Source organism: Crocuta crocuta, unplaced genomic scaffold, assembly GCF_008692635.1.
Source record: "Crocuta crocuta isolate KB4526 unplaced genomic scaffold, BGI_CrCroc_1.0 scaffold445, whole genome shotgun sequence".
Lineage (NCBI taxonomy): Eukaryota > Metazoa > Chordata > Mammalia > Carnivora > Hyaenidae > Crocuta > Crocuta crocuta.
In genome coordinates, this window is record NW_027530847.1 from 2,385,942 (window position 1) to 2,403,596 (window position 17,655).

At 48.4% G+C, this 17,655-nt stretch overlaps 1 protein-coding gene across 1 annotated transcript; it reads right to left on the reverse strand.

Annotated features, from left to right (window-relative positions):
- Window positions 1-1,469: 1,469 nt before the first annotated feature.
- Window positions 1,470-6,430, reverse strand: LOC144235769 (BPI fold-containing family A member 2-like). The gene is made up of 5 exons (XM_077769376.1): window positions 6,277-6,430; window positions 4,538-4,640; window positions 3,772-3,879; window positions 2,681-2,833; window positions 1,470-1,578 (listed from the first exon to the last, which is right to left on the reverse strand). The coding sequence occupies exons 1-5, from the start codon at window positions 6,428-6,430 to the stop codon at window positions 1,470-1,472; spliced, it is 627 nt and encodes a 208-aa protein (XP_077625502.1).
- Between the last annotated feature and the right edge of the window lie 11,225 nt (window positions 6,431-17,655).

Genomic DNA, 17,655 nt, shown 5'->3' on the forward strand with positions numbered 1-17,655 from the left:
TTACTGTTAATTCCCTTTGACAAGGTAGAAAATGCCAGGTTATGAGAGGCCGAGTAAACTGCCCAAGATTTCAGAACGAGAAAGGGGCAGGGGCCATCTTGAGCTCAGATGTGCCTAACTCCCTGGCCCTCGCCCTGTGCCCAGCAGCCCCTTGGCACCAACTGAACTGAGGTCCTCACAGGATCGCTCAGGAGAGCTGGCCTGAGGCCCCTCCAGGCCATGCCAAGGACTCAAGAGTCTCTTGAGGTGACTGGACCCCATGAGGCAGTCCCTTTGGATGGGTGGCATCCTCCTCCCTGCAGGGCTAAGGGGAAACTGAGGCCTGCACGTAAGGAGGAAGAGCAGCCTGGAGAGGCTCTCACGTGTCCTGGGCAGAAGAAAGCGGTGCCTACTGGGGGACAAGGCGCAGCCAGAGTGCCTGGGCACTGGATGTCCCGTCTGTGAGCAAAGGCTCTCATAGTCGCGTGTTCAAATCCAGACTTGCCACTTGCTATGTGACCTTCATGAGTCACTTTGCCTCTGTGAGCCTCAGTTTCTCACNAGAAGCCTAGGGGCGCCTGGATGGCTCAGTGTTTGAACATCCGACTTCGGTTCAGGTTCGTGGTTCGAGCCCCGTGTTGGGCTCTGTGCTGAGAGCCAGCTCAGAGACTGGAGCCTGTTTCAGATTCTGTATCTCCCTCTCTCTCTGACCTTCCCCTGCTCACACTGTGTGTGTCTCTCTCTCAGAAATAAATAAAACATTAAAAAAAAGAAGCAGCAGCTAAGCCTTGCTTTGGCTTCACCACAGGTGCTTGTGGAGGGCCTCACCCTCCGTATGGAAAACAGAGCCACCCTTAACGCTAGCTGGGCAGCACTGCGCCCTCCTCATCTCCCTCCTCAGACAGCAGCCTCCGGGTTGCTCTCCTTTGAAAGTTTATCTGAAGGAACAAATAAATAGCAGGCCTCAGTCTCCAATAGAAAGCAGACCCCAGTGGCGGCCATGGGACCTCAGGCATGCCAGTCCACTTCTCTGAGCCTCAGTTTGTTCATCTGTACAATGGGTATGATGATAGTACCGCCCCACAGAGTTGTTGGGAGGATCCAATGGGATGGTGTGTTCAAGAGTGTACAGTGATCATCCAAGGAACTGGCCCTGTGGCTGCTTCCATAGAAGGGCCCCCTCCAGAACCCTGATAACTTCGCCTACCCCACTTCTATTACTCCAGCATCGCCAGCAACCCCAGCCATGCCTGGAGCCCCAGAAACCAGAGAAAGCCACTCCCCCACCTCCCGGCTGAAGGAGAAGCCATGGCTTTTCATGAGGAGGGAAAGAAAAGGACAGGTGTTTAGTAGCAGCGCCTCCTGCATATCAGGCTCTATGCTTTTCCTCTTAATCCACTCATCACCCTCCAGTGTTTGCGGTCTCGGTTCACCCAGGAGGAAACCGAGGCCCAGAGGGGCAGAGCCACTTGAACAAGGCCCCACAGTTGCTAAAGAGCAGAGCCAGGGTTTGAANCATCCTTCTCTATTAGGAAGGCCAAAGTCCTTTTCAGGTCGTACATCATGTAGCTCAGGATCCTATTGGTCAGTGCGCTGTGCCTGGAAAAGAGAGACAACTGTAAAGCCCAGTCACGTGGGCACACACAGCGAAGGGTGAGGAGGGCGTCGCAGATGAAGTAGCACCTTGAACCCCCAGCCACTGTGGTACCTTTCTAACCACAGAGCTCCTGTTCAGGGGCACCCCACATCTGACCAGAGGCTCACCTCAACCTGTGAGAGTCTCCTCATAACCTTAAGACCTCATTCATTCATTCATTCAGCACATATTACATATCACCACCTGCATGCCAGGCACTATGCTAGGCTGGTTACACGGGAAGGAGCAAACCACAAGCATCCCCACTCCTGGCACCTAAACAGGGAGTCTTGCTAAGGCTGGCTCCTTCCTGCCTTCAGCTCTCAGCTTGATGGACACCTCCTCAGGCAGCCCTCCCTGACTGCTTGCCTAAGGGAGTGCTTTGACATTACAAAAATCTAATATTTTCCTTGAGGGCTCTTTACTGATGGTCTGGATGCTTGTCTGTCTGCCTATCCCTCAGGACAATAAACTCCAGGAAAACAGGGTCCTTGTGTGTTGTCATCAGAAATTCTCCAGAGTTCAATTTACCCAAGGGATACAGAAATGCTGATGCATAGGAGCACATGTACCCCAATGTTCATAGCAGCGCTCTCAACAATAGCCAAAACATGGAAAGAGCCTAAGTGTCCATCAATGGACGAATGGATCAAGAAGATGTGGTTTATCTATACCATGGAATACTACATGGCAATGAGAAACAGTGAAACATGGCCATGTGTAGCAACATGGATGGACCTTGAGGGTGTTATGATTACTGAGAGCTTAGTGTTGTCAGGCTGGGTCCCAAACTCTTGTGCCTTCCCGTGTGGCCAGCTCAGCAACTGAGAGTAGGCATGATTATCGCCCCCACTGAAGGGAGACCTGAGGCTCAGAGGGGCTAAGCTGGTCACGACATTACCAGGCGGGAGCAGAGCTGGTCTTTGAACCAAGGCCTGTCTGACTCCAGAGCCTAAACCCCTTTTCTTCATGTGGTGCCACCTCGTGGGTACAGGAATAGGGCTGAAACTAGGGGACCTCAAGTCCTCTGAGAGCCCAGCTCTGCAGAGGTGGAACGGGCCTTACCCATCCAGCAAGGTGATTGAGATGGTGTCTGAGTCGCTGCGGCATTGTCCAACGACCACTTTGGGGAGGCCAGTCTGGGCATCGGTTTCAAGTGTGATGTCAGTCAGGAGGTCCAAAGAAGCCTTCAGGTTGACCTTCTGGCCAGTGAGAGGCCTGCAGGAAACAAGATTCCCAGTGAACGGAAGTCGAGAAGGCCTGCCAAGCTACCTCCGCCGTGGGCGTGCCCTATTCAGGATGTCTACGCTGATGTCAGTGTCATCTACATTCCTTATGAGATTGACATATGTACGTTAGGGGCTTCTTCGCCTAGCCACAGGGCTATGGTTCCCAGGGCAGGTTTATACAGCACCCCTGTAATAATTAAAATAAAAACAATAGTTAACATTTATCGAGGGCAAATGATATGCTAGACACTTCTAAAATGCCTGGATTAACCCATGTCATCATCACACAGATACCATGAGGGAAAACCCCTATTATCTCTATTTTCAAAATGGGGAAACATTGGTACAGACAGGCCAGAGAACCGTCCCAAGATCTCATGAATGAATCCAATGAATCATGGAGCCCTCATGTCCTCAATTTATCTGCTTCCATACATGCTCATTCTCCTGTCTATCTTTCTTAAAGTAATTAATATACTTTAAAATTATATTTGTCACATATCCCTTTCATTATATACTGTGAAAGACTAGATGCATTAGGCACAATGGTCCTTGCTATTCAAAGAGAATTTCAATAGACCAAATCATGCTGGGGGGAATTTCGCCAAAGACTCATGAATGCTCATGTCTTCTCCATTTTTCAAATTTTTCAATTAGATAAATGTTATGATTTCAGAAATATTTGTTGGGAATTTCTTTTTGTTGTTGTCGGAATTTTTTTTTAAAGAGACTTGGTTATGACCAAAGTTCATTAGAACCCTTTAAGGGTTGAGATTTTAGAGCTGGAAAGTCTTCCTCATTTACAGATTGGGAGACTGAGGGCCAAGGCCACATAGAAGTCTAGCAAAGTGCCTGATTCTGGAAAATTTGGAAACCCACTGGCCATGCACTGCCACTCCCCACTCTCAGATTTGAATGCATACTCACAGTGCCAAGGTGACATTAGCGGTGACAGGGACCCTTATGGTAACACCTTCGCCGTCAGGAGTCAGTTCAGTTTTGATATTCAGAATGCTGTAGTTAAGGATGTTCAAGCTGTGCAAAAACCACAATTTCCCTTTGTTATTCCTCATGACAGCCATGCTTCTCTGACGCCAGCACCATGCTAAGCGTTTGGGCCTCACCACCCCTGCCTTCTTTGGCCTTCACGGGAGCCCTGTTCAGAAGTTTGATCCCCTCCATGTTATGGCATCGCAGAGTGAGGCTGAGACAGATGTCATTCCCCTCACAGATTCCCAGGAGGAAGAAGTGTCAGCATCAGATTTTGAACCCATAACCATTTGACTCCAGAACTCTATGTGTGGAGCCAGCTATGTGGTGTGAATTCCAGTTTTCTCTCTCTTGAGGGGATTCAGACTTTTATCCTCAGCTGTATTTGGAGAAGAAAAGTCTTACTCCTTGGAAGAGAGGCTTCAGGCACCAGCAAGCAGGTGGGGGTGAGGATTAAGAGGACCTTCACCGGGATCCTGAAATTACGGAATGTGGAAGCCCCAACCCACGAGATGCCCGGATTGGCTCCATGGCCCTGTTTCTAATTTCTCAAGCTCTGATGACCCTGGCATCAGACTGCCACAGCTCTGAATGGAGGAATAAGGTTTACCCTCCTTTCTGTTGTTGATCTTAAATTCACCTCCCCAGAGATGTGTGTTCCCTTTTCTTGAAGCAAGCTCTCCACTTTGAAGCATCAACTCACCCAAAATTCCCGTTAATTGAAGTGGTGGTAGAAAGAGCTTCCAGTTCCTCAGCATTAGATTCCAGAAGCACCCCTAAGTCAGCCTTCAGTTTCTGAACGAAAGCTGACAAAAACAATTGCCATTGAGAGTTAGGTGTCATTTACGGAGCAGTGACCATGTACGAGGCACTAGGGAAGACTCTTGCTTATGTTATTTTGTTTACTCCTCATAACAACCCAAAGGAGGTAGATATTGTTATTATCTGCATTTTCAGATGAGGAAATAAAGGATTAAAAGGTTAAGAAATGTGCCTGAAGTCATGCTTCTGGGGAGCCTTTGTTCCTTCCATGATGCCTTCATACTAATATATACTCATCATTCATAACCAAAGCAATCAATCAATTAACCAGGCAATTGATATTTATTGTATATCATCTCCCAGTTGAGGCGGGTGGAGGGTGGTCTATTGTTCTAAATAAGATGTCACACAATTTTGAAAAGCTAGGTCCAACAAAATGAGAGAATGAACTGAGAAATGGAAAATCCAGAATCAAGGGGAAAGTGTGGCTCCAATTCATAAACGTGCCAAATGGGAATTTGAGAATGACAGCTTTGCAGTAAGCATTTAAAGGCATTAGGAAAGGAGTGCTGAGTGCCTCAGTTGGTTAAGGATCCTACTGTTGATTTTGGCTCAGGGATGATCTCACAATTTGTGAGATCGAGCCCCACGTTGGGCGCTGCACTGACAGCACAGAGCCTGCTTGGGATTCTCTCTCTCTCCCACTCCTTCTCTCTGCCCTCCCCAGCTCCCCCTCTCCCTCTCCATCTGAAAATAAATAAACATTTACAAAACAAACAACAACAACAAAAAGAAATCGGAATAAGAAGAGACATAATTAAGTAAATATGAAGGTAGGTAGCTTTAAAGCTACCTAGGCTTAGGGGTGCCTGGGTGGCTCAGTCAGTTAAGCATGTGACTCTTGGTTTTGTCTCAGGTCATGATCTTGCAGTCTGTGGATCAAGCCCCGCGTTACAGCTGTTAGCAGGTGCTCTTAGCCTGGAGCCTGCTTGAGATTCTCTCTCTCCTCTCTCTCTGATCCTCTCCTCCCTCCCCACTGAAATGTATGTGTGTGTGTACTCTCTCTCTCTCTTAAAATAAGTAAATAAACTTAAAAGAAAAGCTACCATGGCTTAGGGCTTAGGTGTGGGTAATTCCCAACGAATTGATACAAACTAATTAGTAAGCTGAACAACCTAGCAGAAGAATATGAACAAAATATGCTAAAACATGCAAATAGCTAATAACATACCAAAAAAATGAATGAATTCTTTAATAATTGGAGAAATGCAAAGTGAAATGAGTTATAATCTTTTGTCTATGAGATTAGCAAAACATTAAGTTGCCCATTCCAGTGCTGTCAAGGGAGGGGGGAAAAGGCACTCTCCCAAGACTAACGGAGGGAATGTTAATGTAAGGGATTATTTGCCAAAATCTGCTCTAAAATATGCATACCTTTTGAACTTTTGAAATCTCACTTTTAGGAATTTATCCTATGGAGATATTAGGAAAGGTTTGCCATGATGTCATGTGTAAAAGGGTATTTATTTGAGCATTGCTTGTTCCTAGAAAAATAATAAGTGAATGAACCAGGAACTGAATGGCCACCTTTCTCAGCAAACCACTCCTAAAGAGCATCCCCTGGTGGCAGGCTATGGTAATGCAGGGATAGAATTTAGGCCAATCATTGTGATTACTCACATTCAGTGTTGTCAACGGTCTCAAGTCCTTTCTCCACAACGGGTTTCAGCTTGTTCACAACATTACTCAGGTCATTGCCAAGATTTCCAAGAAGGGACGCTGAGGTTCCAGTGAGCAGGCCACACAAGAGAACAAGTTTCCAAAGCTGAAGCATCTTGTCTTGACACTTTGACACCAAGAGGAACAAGAATGAGAATTACCCAGAGAGAAAAGGATCATCCTTGTTAAGCACCTATTACTCTTACACAACATTCTTTTAAGATAGATGTGGTCATCTTCTGGTTTATAGATTACAGCAACCCAGATCAGAAAGCTAGAGCAACTTGCCCAGAGACACACAGCCAGTGAGTGGAGGAGCTGAAATGTGGCAAGTCACACCTAGTTCCAAGTCTATGCTCTTTATACAAAGGTCCTTTGCACTTGCTAGCTCCTCTGCCTCCTTGTCTTTGCATATTTACCTAAGCATAGGGGATTTGGGAAATAGAATGGAAACACAGTGATGTGATAAAAAAACAGAAACAAAAACAAACAACAACCATGAAAAACCCGAGGCACCGGGGGGCTCAATTAAGTGTCCAACTCTTGATTTCATCTCAGGTCCTGCCTTCACAGTTCATGGGTTTGAACCCTGCATTGGGTTCTGCACCGACAACATGGTACCTGCTTGGGAGTCTCTCTCTCTCTCCCTCTCTCTCTACCCCTTCCCCACTCACTCTTTCTCTCTCTTTCAAAATAAATAATAAAATGAAACTTAAAAAAAACTCCTTTAAGACTCATAAATGACTTGGCTTTATTGGAAAGTTTCTCACAGTAGAGTTGTGCCGTATCCCCAGGACTCTCGCTACGATACTCTTCACCATAAATTGAGAGAGCCTGGAAGCCTACACATAATGCTAAGAACAACCTCACTTTAACACCAAGAGAATGGGCTAGCCCAGAAACCCATTGGTAATACCTTCACTATTGAATGAGACCTCCTCATAGCTGACCACAATAGCGAAATATTTGAGGAACCCCATGACAGTAATCTTCCCTATGGGGTAAGAAATCCAAGGGACCCCACAGCACTGATCATTATGGAGTGAGCGAATCTCTTGACAATGCTCTGCACCACAGAGTAGGTTAGTTCAGTAGCTCCCTCTTAATGCTGATGACTGTGGAGTAGGCTATCCCAAGAACTCCACTCATGCATTGATTACTATGTAACGGGCTACTTCAGAAAAATCTATAACAAGAAGCACAATGGAATAGGAGAACCTAGAATTCCAATCTACCATTACTCACGATGGAGTGGGTTATCTCAGGAACCCCACTGTAACACTGGCCACTATGGCATTGGTGATCCAAAAACCCAGAATCCTTGAGAAAGGACTGCTCAACACTGAAGAAGGCAGTGAGGTTGGAGGGCAATGGGGATGGAGATGAGAAGAAAAAACTTACTTTCAATCAGCCAGTTAATGAAAGAGGCTGGGAAATGTTTGTCCTGGGAAAACCCAGAAAGCCTCCATAAATTGAGCAGCATCTGCATGCCAGGCCCTGAGCCTCTCATTTGATCCTTACAACAAACTTACAATACAGAGAGTATAGGCAAAGAAAAGGAGACTTGGAGATGTGCACAACTTTGCTGAGGCCTTACAGCGAGCTGGTGGCAGAGCTATTCCTAAAATCTGGACTCCCAGCTCTGACCCTGGGCAGTTGAGTGCTGGCAGGCATGGGGGTGGTGTTCCCAAAGTAGCTGAAGGTCCTACTTTGTGGACTCAATCATATTCCTCATAATCAGAACTTCCCATGAGTCGGGGTGCTGGCTGGACCATGTTTATGTTTAGAAGCAGCTCAGAGGGGAGGGATGCAGGAGAGGCCACCTTGGACCGACCACTCCTCCACCATGGACCACTCCTCCAGCAGGGACCCCACATATTGTGATGCTACATAACTAACTTGATTGTTTAAGTGTTTAAATCAAGGGGAAAGGGGAATCAACCACTAAGTTTTGAATCCCTACTCTGCTGGACAAGTAACCAGACATCTTCTCATCTAATGATTATACTATAGTTCACACATGTCAAGATACCATTGGTTAAGATGCACATTATCTTAATGTACCACTAAGAATGTTTTTTAATTGCCAACTAGACCATGGCATACCATTGAATATATGACACATGCCAATTTCAGAAATGTTACAATGTGGGGGAAATGTGTGTCTTGGAATTGAGGATCTATGATCACTTCATATGGGTCTGATAATCACTCTGATCTGATAGATGAGAAAAGTGGGGCATGGAGAGCTAAGGACGTCTGACCAAGGTTGCACAGGCAAGCGGAAGCCAAGCCTGCCTGCAAAACCACCAAAACCACGGCACGTGTGCCTCTCTTGACAGGCAGCTGTGGCACATTTGCCTGGCGAGGAGACCGGTGAGGGGGCGGGGTCACCACCACGCTAGTCTCAGGTGTGTGAAGGTATGGCTAATCTCAGAAGATGCTCAGGAGAGAACTCGCTGCTTTTATCTGAAAGTCCAGGCAGTAATAAAGGCTCAGACGGCGTGGGCACTTGTGTGAGAGCAGAGTAAAGGCTCCTAAATAATCCCAGTGAGTGGACGTCTGAAGGAGAGAGAGGGACAGAGGTGGCAGTGGGAGGACAGAGGAGACACAAGAGATCTAATTGAAATGCAGACCTGTAAAACTTGCTTTATCCCTGCCATACACAGACTTATCCAGAAGGGGGAGATAATTCCCAAACCGCTGGAAAATACATCGTAGCCCCAGAGCCGTATCATCCTCCAGCACCAAGAGAGTGGAGCATTCTTAACTTGGCACATAGTAATCTGTCCATCCATCCTTTTGTCTGTCCATCTATCCATCTGCCATCCATCCATCTATCCACCATCTTTCATCTTTCCTGCTTCTCTTATATCCATCTGTCATTTCTTCCTGTCGCTCTTCTATTCTTCCATCTATTCACCCATACATCTAAATTCCCTTTCCTTCATTCTTCCTTCTTTCCATTCTTTTTCCATCATATTCTGTCCATACCTCCTTGTATGTATCCATCCACTTATCCATTCTTCTATCCACCCATGCTTCATACATGTTTTCATTTTTCTATTTTACTATCCATTAATACTTCTGTCCCTTGCTCCATCCATCCACGTCCCCCCTTTCATTACTCCAACAAAGTATATACGGAGTGCCCGCTCTGTGCCCAACCAGGAGCTATAAGACAAACACAAGAAAGATTACGAGAGTCCCTCCCCTCAAGGAGTTCTGTTCCAGTGGAAGAAACCCACAATTACTACACAATATGATAAGCGTGAAGGATACATGTGCACAGTGTCAGGGCAGTCCTGGGGAGGGAGTCATTCCACCTGGAGAGATCTGGAAAGGCTTTGGAGAAGACAAACCATTGGAGTCACAACTTGCAGGGGTGTGGGGTTTTTTCCAGGCAGAGGGAGGATGGAAGAAGCAAAACTATATTCAGAGCAGAACTATAATGTGTGCAAAGGTCCTGGAGTGTATGGGGTGCCTGAGATCAGCTGGCTGGAGCGGCAGGAGGGGGACGGAGGACAATAAGTCTGGAGCAGGAAAGACCTTGACTGCCGGTCTTGGGGGTTTGAACTTGATCCTCCTGGTAATGGGGAGCTACAGAAACTTCTGATCAGAGGTATGATTCAGGAAAATCTCTCTGGAAGCCATGAAGGGGAGAAAGCAGAAGTGGGTGAGGTGGCTACTGCCACATCTTAGCAACACAATAATGCTCAGGCCCACGGCACCTCTTACTTCTCGGGACGCTCAACTACTGACTGATGATGCACAACCAGAATCGGACCACTGGGCACAGCCGAGATACAGATAACCCGAGGCCTCCGCGACAGGAGGCTGGGGCCGCCCTTCCAGCCAGCCCAGTCCTGCACCGGCCGGGCGCAGCGTGGAGTGATTTTATCAGAGGCTTTTACAAGCACAACACAAAACTTCTTCTTCCACAGGTGAAAACTGCTTGACACACATTAGTCCCCCGGTGAGTGTCCCTTTCTCTCCCCGTTTCCCAGCACTGGGGGTGCCGACAAAAGACAGGGCAGCAGAGTTCTGGGAGGCTGGAGAGCCCAGGGAGAAAACTACCTGTGGACTGCCTCCCCTACCATGGCTGTTCCTCTGCACCTCCGGCTGACCTACGGGGCCTGCCGGGCCCCCTTTGTCAAACTCACCATGTTGGGTAAGGAGTTCTGCAGGGCTTGTTTCAGCCTGGCTTCTGTCCCTTAAGAGAGCAGACTGGCAGGGGACCGGGGAGACTTAGAATAACAACAATTCTGGCTGATGGTTATAAAATGTTTCTATCGGCTCCAAAGACTAGTCTCAGCACTTGGCAAATATTAACTCAAATTACCATAATAATGAAAAACCAGAGATTGTTTGCCTCCCACTGCCACTACTTCCTGGTGTGTGATCTTGTCCAATTTACATACACAACCTCTCTGTGCGTCTCATATGTAGGATAGAAAATAAAGTTCTGGTGGTGATTCAGCAAGTGAAAGAAAGAGATGGGCTGCAGGGCTACCTATCGTCAAGAGGGCGTCTACAGCTTAGGTAGACAGGTGGTAGCTTTTACATCCCTCGTGACTTGCTTTACGGTGCATAGAAGTCATTTCTTCTCAGAAACCATGTTCTAAAATAGTGGTTGCCGAGAGGCCCACAGGTGTGTCTTCTTCTGCAAGGACAGTCTTTTAAAGTTTTTCAGTGAATTTTCAGAACTGAAAACATAAGCAACTTTATATAAAAACCCAAACTTCCGGGGCACCTGGGTGGCTTAGTCGGTTAAGCGTCCGACTTTCGCTTAGGTCATGATCTCGCGGTTCGTGGGTTCGAGCCCCGCGTCGGGCTCTGTGCTGACTGCCAGCTCAGAGCCTGGAGCCTGTTTCAGTCTGTGACTCCCTCTCTCTCTGACCCTCCCCTGCTCACGCTGTCTCTCTCTCTCCTAGAAATAAATAAAACATTTAAAAAATTTTATAAAAAAAAAACAAAAAACAAAAAACCAAACTTCCGGTTTCTGTTTAAGATTCAGAAATCCGAGGAGACTGGGCCCACCTTCCCAAATGGCCACAGCCAGCTGGAGCCAAAGAGGGACTGTCCTCTTCAGATAAGACACATAATGTCCAGTTTGCCATCGTGCCCACCACTCTCTGTTGGATCCCTAAAATTGAAATTGAACTTGTATGTTGTATTTCTCTTAACTGGAGCCCACTTACTGATTTATGCTAACTTCCTACTCCGAATGGGCATTTAAGTTTATGATCTTTGGTCTGAGGTGTTGAATTCGGACTCTGGGAGGCAGTAAGGGCCACAGACAGCAGGCAGTTGGGTTCTAGGCCAGCCTACCTGTCTTTTAAAACCCATGTTCAAGTTCATTCCTGAGTTATAGCACCTGTCTGTGATTTACAGCATCCTTCTCAACCATGAAACATGACCTTAGAGATTACCTACTAGGTGGTGATTGGGTTCCCGGCCAGGATGGGGCATAAGGGAACCTCTTGGGTGATGGAAGTGTTCTGTTTCTGGATGTGGGCAGTGATTATATGGGCGTACACGTAAGAGTCACCAAGATGTATGTCTTATGTATACAACTTAAACCTCAATTTAAAAATAAATTTTAAGAAATGCAGAAGAAAGAAAGAAAGAAAGAAAGAAAAGAAAGAAAGAAAGAGAAAGAAAGAAAAAGAGGGAGGGAAGGGGGAAGGAAGGGAGGGAGGAATTGAAGAAGGAAAACAGACAGACAGGGGCAGGCAGGAGGGTGCCCCTTGCTAGAGGACCGAGAAGCCCATCGTATCTGTCACACGGTTGTGGATTTACTACCACGTCTCAGTGGTTCTGACCCAGACTCTTCTCTCCCACGACTGTCCCTGAGATCAGGAGGCATCCTACAATCATGTGTTTAGTTCGTGGCGTGTTGGCTTTCTTGGTAGTACCTACAAAAGAGCAGTGTCATGTGATCAGAGGTGCCCTCGGTCCCCTCTCGAGAACTCTGCAGGTGAAGGAGGGGGAATTACGTCCTCATAAACCGGACGAGAAATGGAACAACTACAGTTATGACTGTTGTTAGCAGATGCCCAATTACAGGCCTCACCCCACCACCCCCTCGGAGCTCAGTCCCGTGAAGGGAGCTCATGCCCCCTTCTCACCGGGGACCTGCAGGGAGGTGGCCAGTGCGTCTCTCATGCGAGCAGAGCCCCTGTTCTCTCCGGGGCTCACAGCCAGTGCCCAGAACGATGACAATGACAACAACTGCAATGTGCCAGCGGCTTCTGAGCCCTGCGCTCAGCACTCAATCTCTCGTCATTTCTGTGTCCCCTCTTCCCGGTAGGGAGGGTTCTGAACCTTTAACATTTACCACAAATGAGCAAAGTCAGCACAGCATGTTCATAAGCCGACACAGTTTTTGGCCTTTGGACAAGTGGGCTTGGGGGTTCCTGTAGGGGTGTTGTTGGTTATTTGACAATTGAAGGTTGAGGGTCCCCATTTTGCAGATCTGGAAACTGAGGCCCTAGGATCATCCGGCAGGCCCGTGCCAGAGCTAGGACCAGAACCCAGGGCTCCAGCTCCTTCTTCAGCACCACCTGGCTGCTCTCCAGGCCTCTGAGAGCGGGGAATGTGGGGCCCTTACCTGGGTTATGGCTCCCATCACCTGGGACCTTCGGTCTCCTCCAGCTGCCCCTGGAGTGAGAGCCAGTGGCGAAGAGCTAAGGAGCAGGCAGGAGGGGGCAGACATGTGCCCTGGGGGCCCCGAGCAGGGCTCCTGGAAGACTGGCCACTTCTGGCTGATACCAGCAAGGAGGTGGGATGCAGAGCAGGGCAAAGAAGAGCAGGGCAAAGATTCAGCCCAGGAGGCCTGAGGAGGATTGACCATGAGGTCAACTGGGCGGGAACTTGTCACTTCCTGAAACCGCCATGAATCCCTGTGTGTGTACCTGAGTGTGTCTGTGTGTGTTGCATCATGTGTGTAATTGTGTGTGTCTGTGTGTGTGTGTGTGTGTGTAGGGGCTCTCTGCACGCATCCACGTCCCTCTGTGTGCACCTTGCAAAGTTCTGGGAAGATGCCACGGCACTTACCTGGTTCCCTGAGGCATCCTAAGTGCCCTGGAAGTGAGCTCCCATTTTTAGACAACTTCCGGTGGAGTCTCTGAGCTTTCCTGGGAGAGAATCACTGACCTGGGGAAGACTGTCAGCCTTCCTGTGGGTGTCAGAAGCCTCAAAACTCATAAGGAAACTCACATTTCTAGAGGGCACTCGAATTCTTGAAGAATGCTAACCTTTCCTCCTGAAATCCTATTTTGAAGAGACTTTGTTTCTGAAAGGATTCTAATGACAGCTCAGAAGGACCAGTGTTCTAGAAGATTATCGTGTCTCTGAGGGAGCTGAATTCCTGTGGGAATTCCAAGAAATTGGCAACATTCCCAAGGAATCTCAGTGTTGCTGGGAGAATTCCGGTTCGGGTTGAGAGAAGGGCCACAATTTCTCTGGAAATGCCAATACTCCTGCCAGAATTCTCCCTCCTCCCAGGGGTCCCAAAGGAGCGGCAGAGCCCCCAGGCTGGACCTAGAGTCCCCAGAGTGGCTCGAGGGGCTCTGTCATTGGCCTGCTGGGGGACCTTGAACGGGTCTCATCCCATCTCGGGGTCTCAGATGCCCTCCAGGCACTGGCCTCAGCAGTGATTCCCTGATGGTCAGGAAGGGCGACTGGCAAACTCTAAAGGGCGGTGCCATTGAAGGGCTGTTCATGAGGATGGGTGGGTCTGTCTGTCACCATACTCTGCCTCGGTGTGTTTCTCCTGGGAGAGGCCACGGCCCAGAGAGGCAAAGGGGCTCAGCGACATCATACAGCAAATCAGTGCTGCACGTGAAGGGGNGCCATACTCTGCCTCGGTGTGTTTCTCCTGGGAGAGGAGGCCACGGCCCAGAGAGGCAAAGGGGCTCAGCGACATCATACAGCAAATCAGTGCTGCACGTGAAGGGGCCCAGGTCCCCTGATCTCCACAGGGGAGGACGTCCCACTTCCTCATCTAAACCCACTTCCTCATCCCTCTCAGGCACCCAGGCTGTGCCCAGGGCCCTGAGGGTGCCGCTGGGGTGGGACTCTGGAGTTGGTCACCAGGTGGCCAGGCCAAAAGACACCTGAGCTGGGCAGACTGCCTGGCAAGAGCTGGCTGGCTCCCTCCCTGCCCGCAGGCTCTCTGCCCATTTTGCACCTTGCTTATGGGAAATGGTGGGATGATTCCAGGCCTGAGGATGATGGTGGGACTGTGCCAGGCCTAAGGGATAGGACAGTGTGACCAGGCTCAGTCAGGGCTGAAGACGCTCAGAACCAAACAGCCAGGGTGGCTTTTGGGTAAGTCCCTTCTCTTGAAGCCTCAGTTTGTACCATCTGTAAAATGGGCAAATAAGGGTCTGAAGACCTCCATCTGGGAGGGTTGGCAGGAGGTTTATCTGCTGAGATGGGAGGATGGGGCAAATCAGCCCGGCCAGCTCTCCCCCAGGGTCTGGAGGCAGAATCTGGTGCGCTGTCCCTTTCTCCGTCTGTCCACAGCCCCGGGGACTTGCAGGGAGCATCACCCCAGAGACTCAGAAGACACACTAATTTTTAGTTCGAGAAACCTCCACCCAAGCAGACTCCAAATCGTTTTGTTTGTACTAACAGAATTTGTTTTAAACCATGCACCTCTCACATCTTCTTTACGGAAGCAGAACACACAAACACAAAGTGCACAAGTCATAAGCATAGAGCTGGCGGAATTAGCACAGAGTGAAGCTTCCCATGTGTTAAGAGCTGACTTGTGTCCACCACCCAACTCCATATCCTGAAATCCCAACTCCCAGCACCTCAAAATGTGCCTGCATTTGGAGAGAGAGAGAGCCTTAAAGAGGTCATTAAGTTAAAATGAGGTCATGAGGGTCAATCCAAATCCAATCTGACTGATGTCTTAATGAGAGGAGATTGGTGCTAAGAGGGAAAAAAGCAAGCAGAGAGTACGAAGGGTTGAGAGAAAGGGGGAGAAATTTTTGGTACAGAGGTCAGAGAAGGCCTTATGGAGAAGGTGATTTAGAGCAAAGACTGCAGGAAGTGAGAAAGGAGGCCATAATTCTATATCGGGGGCAGCTCTCTGGGCAGAGGGGGCAGCATATGCAAAGGCCCTGGGGTGGAAAAGGTGCTGGTGTGTTAGAGGAATAGTTAGGAGATCAGCAAAGCTGTTGCAAAGCTAACAAATGGGAAAAGAACAGGGGATGGGGTTGGCAGGCGAAGAGGGACGTACCTTCTCTGAATCAAAAACATGTATCTTGATTAAAAGTTTTTCAAAATTCTTTTTAACCATAAGGCACTAAGTGTTTAAAATAATCTTTTACATTGTTATCATTACAATTAACATTCATGTAGAGTCTATTAACAATTTAATAATTAAACACAAAGTAATATTGATTTGGAAATGGATGTTTTAAGGAAATGGAGCTTTTTCTCAATTTGCTCTTTTATCTGTAAATTAATTTAGTCGCTGCTGGAAGAGGCGGGATTCAGCACAGGAGCAGAGATCTAATTTTCAATATTGGAGAACTAAGTGTTATAAAAAAACCAACAAACCCTGCTGTTTATTTGTTTGGCAGACAGGTGGACACGAGGAGTTTTATTAAGGCGGTGTTGCCCAATTCTCGGAGCTGCTTCAATATGTATGCCCCAAATCACGAGGTGGTGTGTAATCAAAGATCGTTTCCCAATAACTCTAAGTAGATTAAGATGGGTAGCAGTAATACCACTCCTCTTCTGCTGAAAGCAAATTGAAAACCACCTGGCTTGCTTCCTAGGACGCTGGTGGATCGTCACATCCCTTTCGCTCAGAGCCCTGGCAGTCAGGCTCCCGGCTGGCCGATGCCCTTGAATAGGGATTAGGGACAGAAAGGAAAAAGATCTTTCAGAAAGAGGGAGAAGGAATGTTTGTACAAGGGAAGGTGAGCAGCTTTGTGAGAGAAGCCACTTTTGAGAGGAAGGCTCTTGGGAAAGAGAACACAGCAACACTGAGAATCAGGAAATGAGGAAATGGATTTCCCGTAACTAGTCCTACGGATGAACCCCTAGAAAGTTCTCTTGCATCCCTTCTCCCTCCCACAGGACTCGGTGTGGAAGTGCATCTGTGGGCTCTGGGTTTAAGTCTGGAATCTGCCCTTCATTATCGGTGTGTTCTCATACTGGTTAACTAACTCAACTACGCCTCAATTTCCTCATCTGTATATGGGGACAAGAATAAGAAAATCATGAATGGTTTGGCCGGCACACAAGTGCTCGGAGAATCTTCGCTGCTTCTGTGAAAATATTTTACTAGTACTTGGTCACCGTCATCACCACTATTATCCCCATCGATCAGGGGCTAGCTTGGGAGTGAGAAGGCCTGGAGGGCACAGCTTCTCAAGCCCATCATCCTGCAACCCAAGCAGCCCACCCCCCAGAGCTGCTTTTCTTTCTTTCTTTTTTTAAAATAGTTTATTGTCAAGTTGGTTTCCATATAACACCCAGTGCTCATCCCCACAAGTGCCCTCCTCCATGCCCATCTCCCCCCTTCCCCTCCCCCCACTCCCATCAGCCCTCAGTTTGTTCTCAGCATTCAAGAGTCTCTCATGGTTTTCTATCAGGCTGCCCGGAAACTCATTTGGTTACAGAGCTCAGTTTAAACCCCTTGGCAAGGTGGACTGATGATTCCCAGCCTTACCCACCCCTCCCTCCTCTGGTCATTTTGCATGACCCCACGTTTGGCTGGGTTTAAATATCACTCCATAATCTCTGTGGCTCTGAAGTCAGGACAATCTGCATTTGAATCTTAGCTTTGTTTGCTCTTCACACTTGAGGTAACTCCAGGCTACCTCTCTGAGCCTCTGTGTCCTCAGCTGTCTGTCAGGGGGAGTCTGTGCGCGCTCGTGTGTGTCTGTCTGTGTGTGTGTGTGTGTGTGCGTGTGTGTGCAGTAAAGGACTATTGGGATGGCCGCGTGAGCCATCTGCCAAGAGCCCATCACGATGCCAGGCACCAAGTAAGCCCGAACCGCGGCTGCTCTTGGCATGAGGGTGAGGGGCCTTGTGGGCGTGATCAGGAGGCCTGGGTTGTCAGCGAGCCCTGCCCTTTCCTCACCAGGTGGCCTTGGGAAGTCCCACCTTCCCAGGCCCCATGCCTCAGTCTCCCATCGGTGAAATGGGACTCCCAACCCTTGCTCTGCCTCACAGCTCCCAGATGAGGGTCACATGAAATCACAGCTACAGCATGTTTTGTAACCCTCCAGTCGGGGAGGGTCTGCCCAAGCCTGGGAAGAGGCACAGGGGCTGCACCCTGCTCCCCCGCAATGCCATAGAGGGAGGACA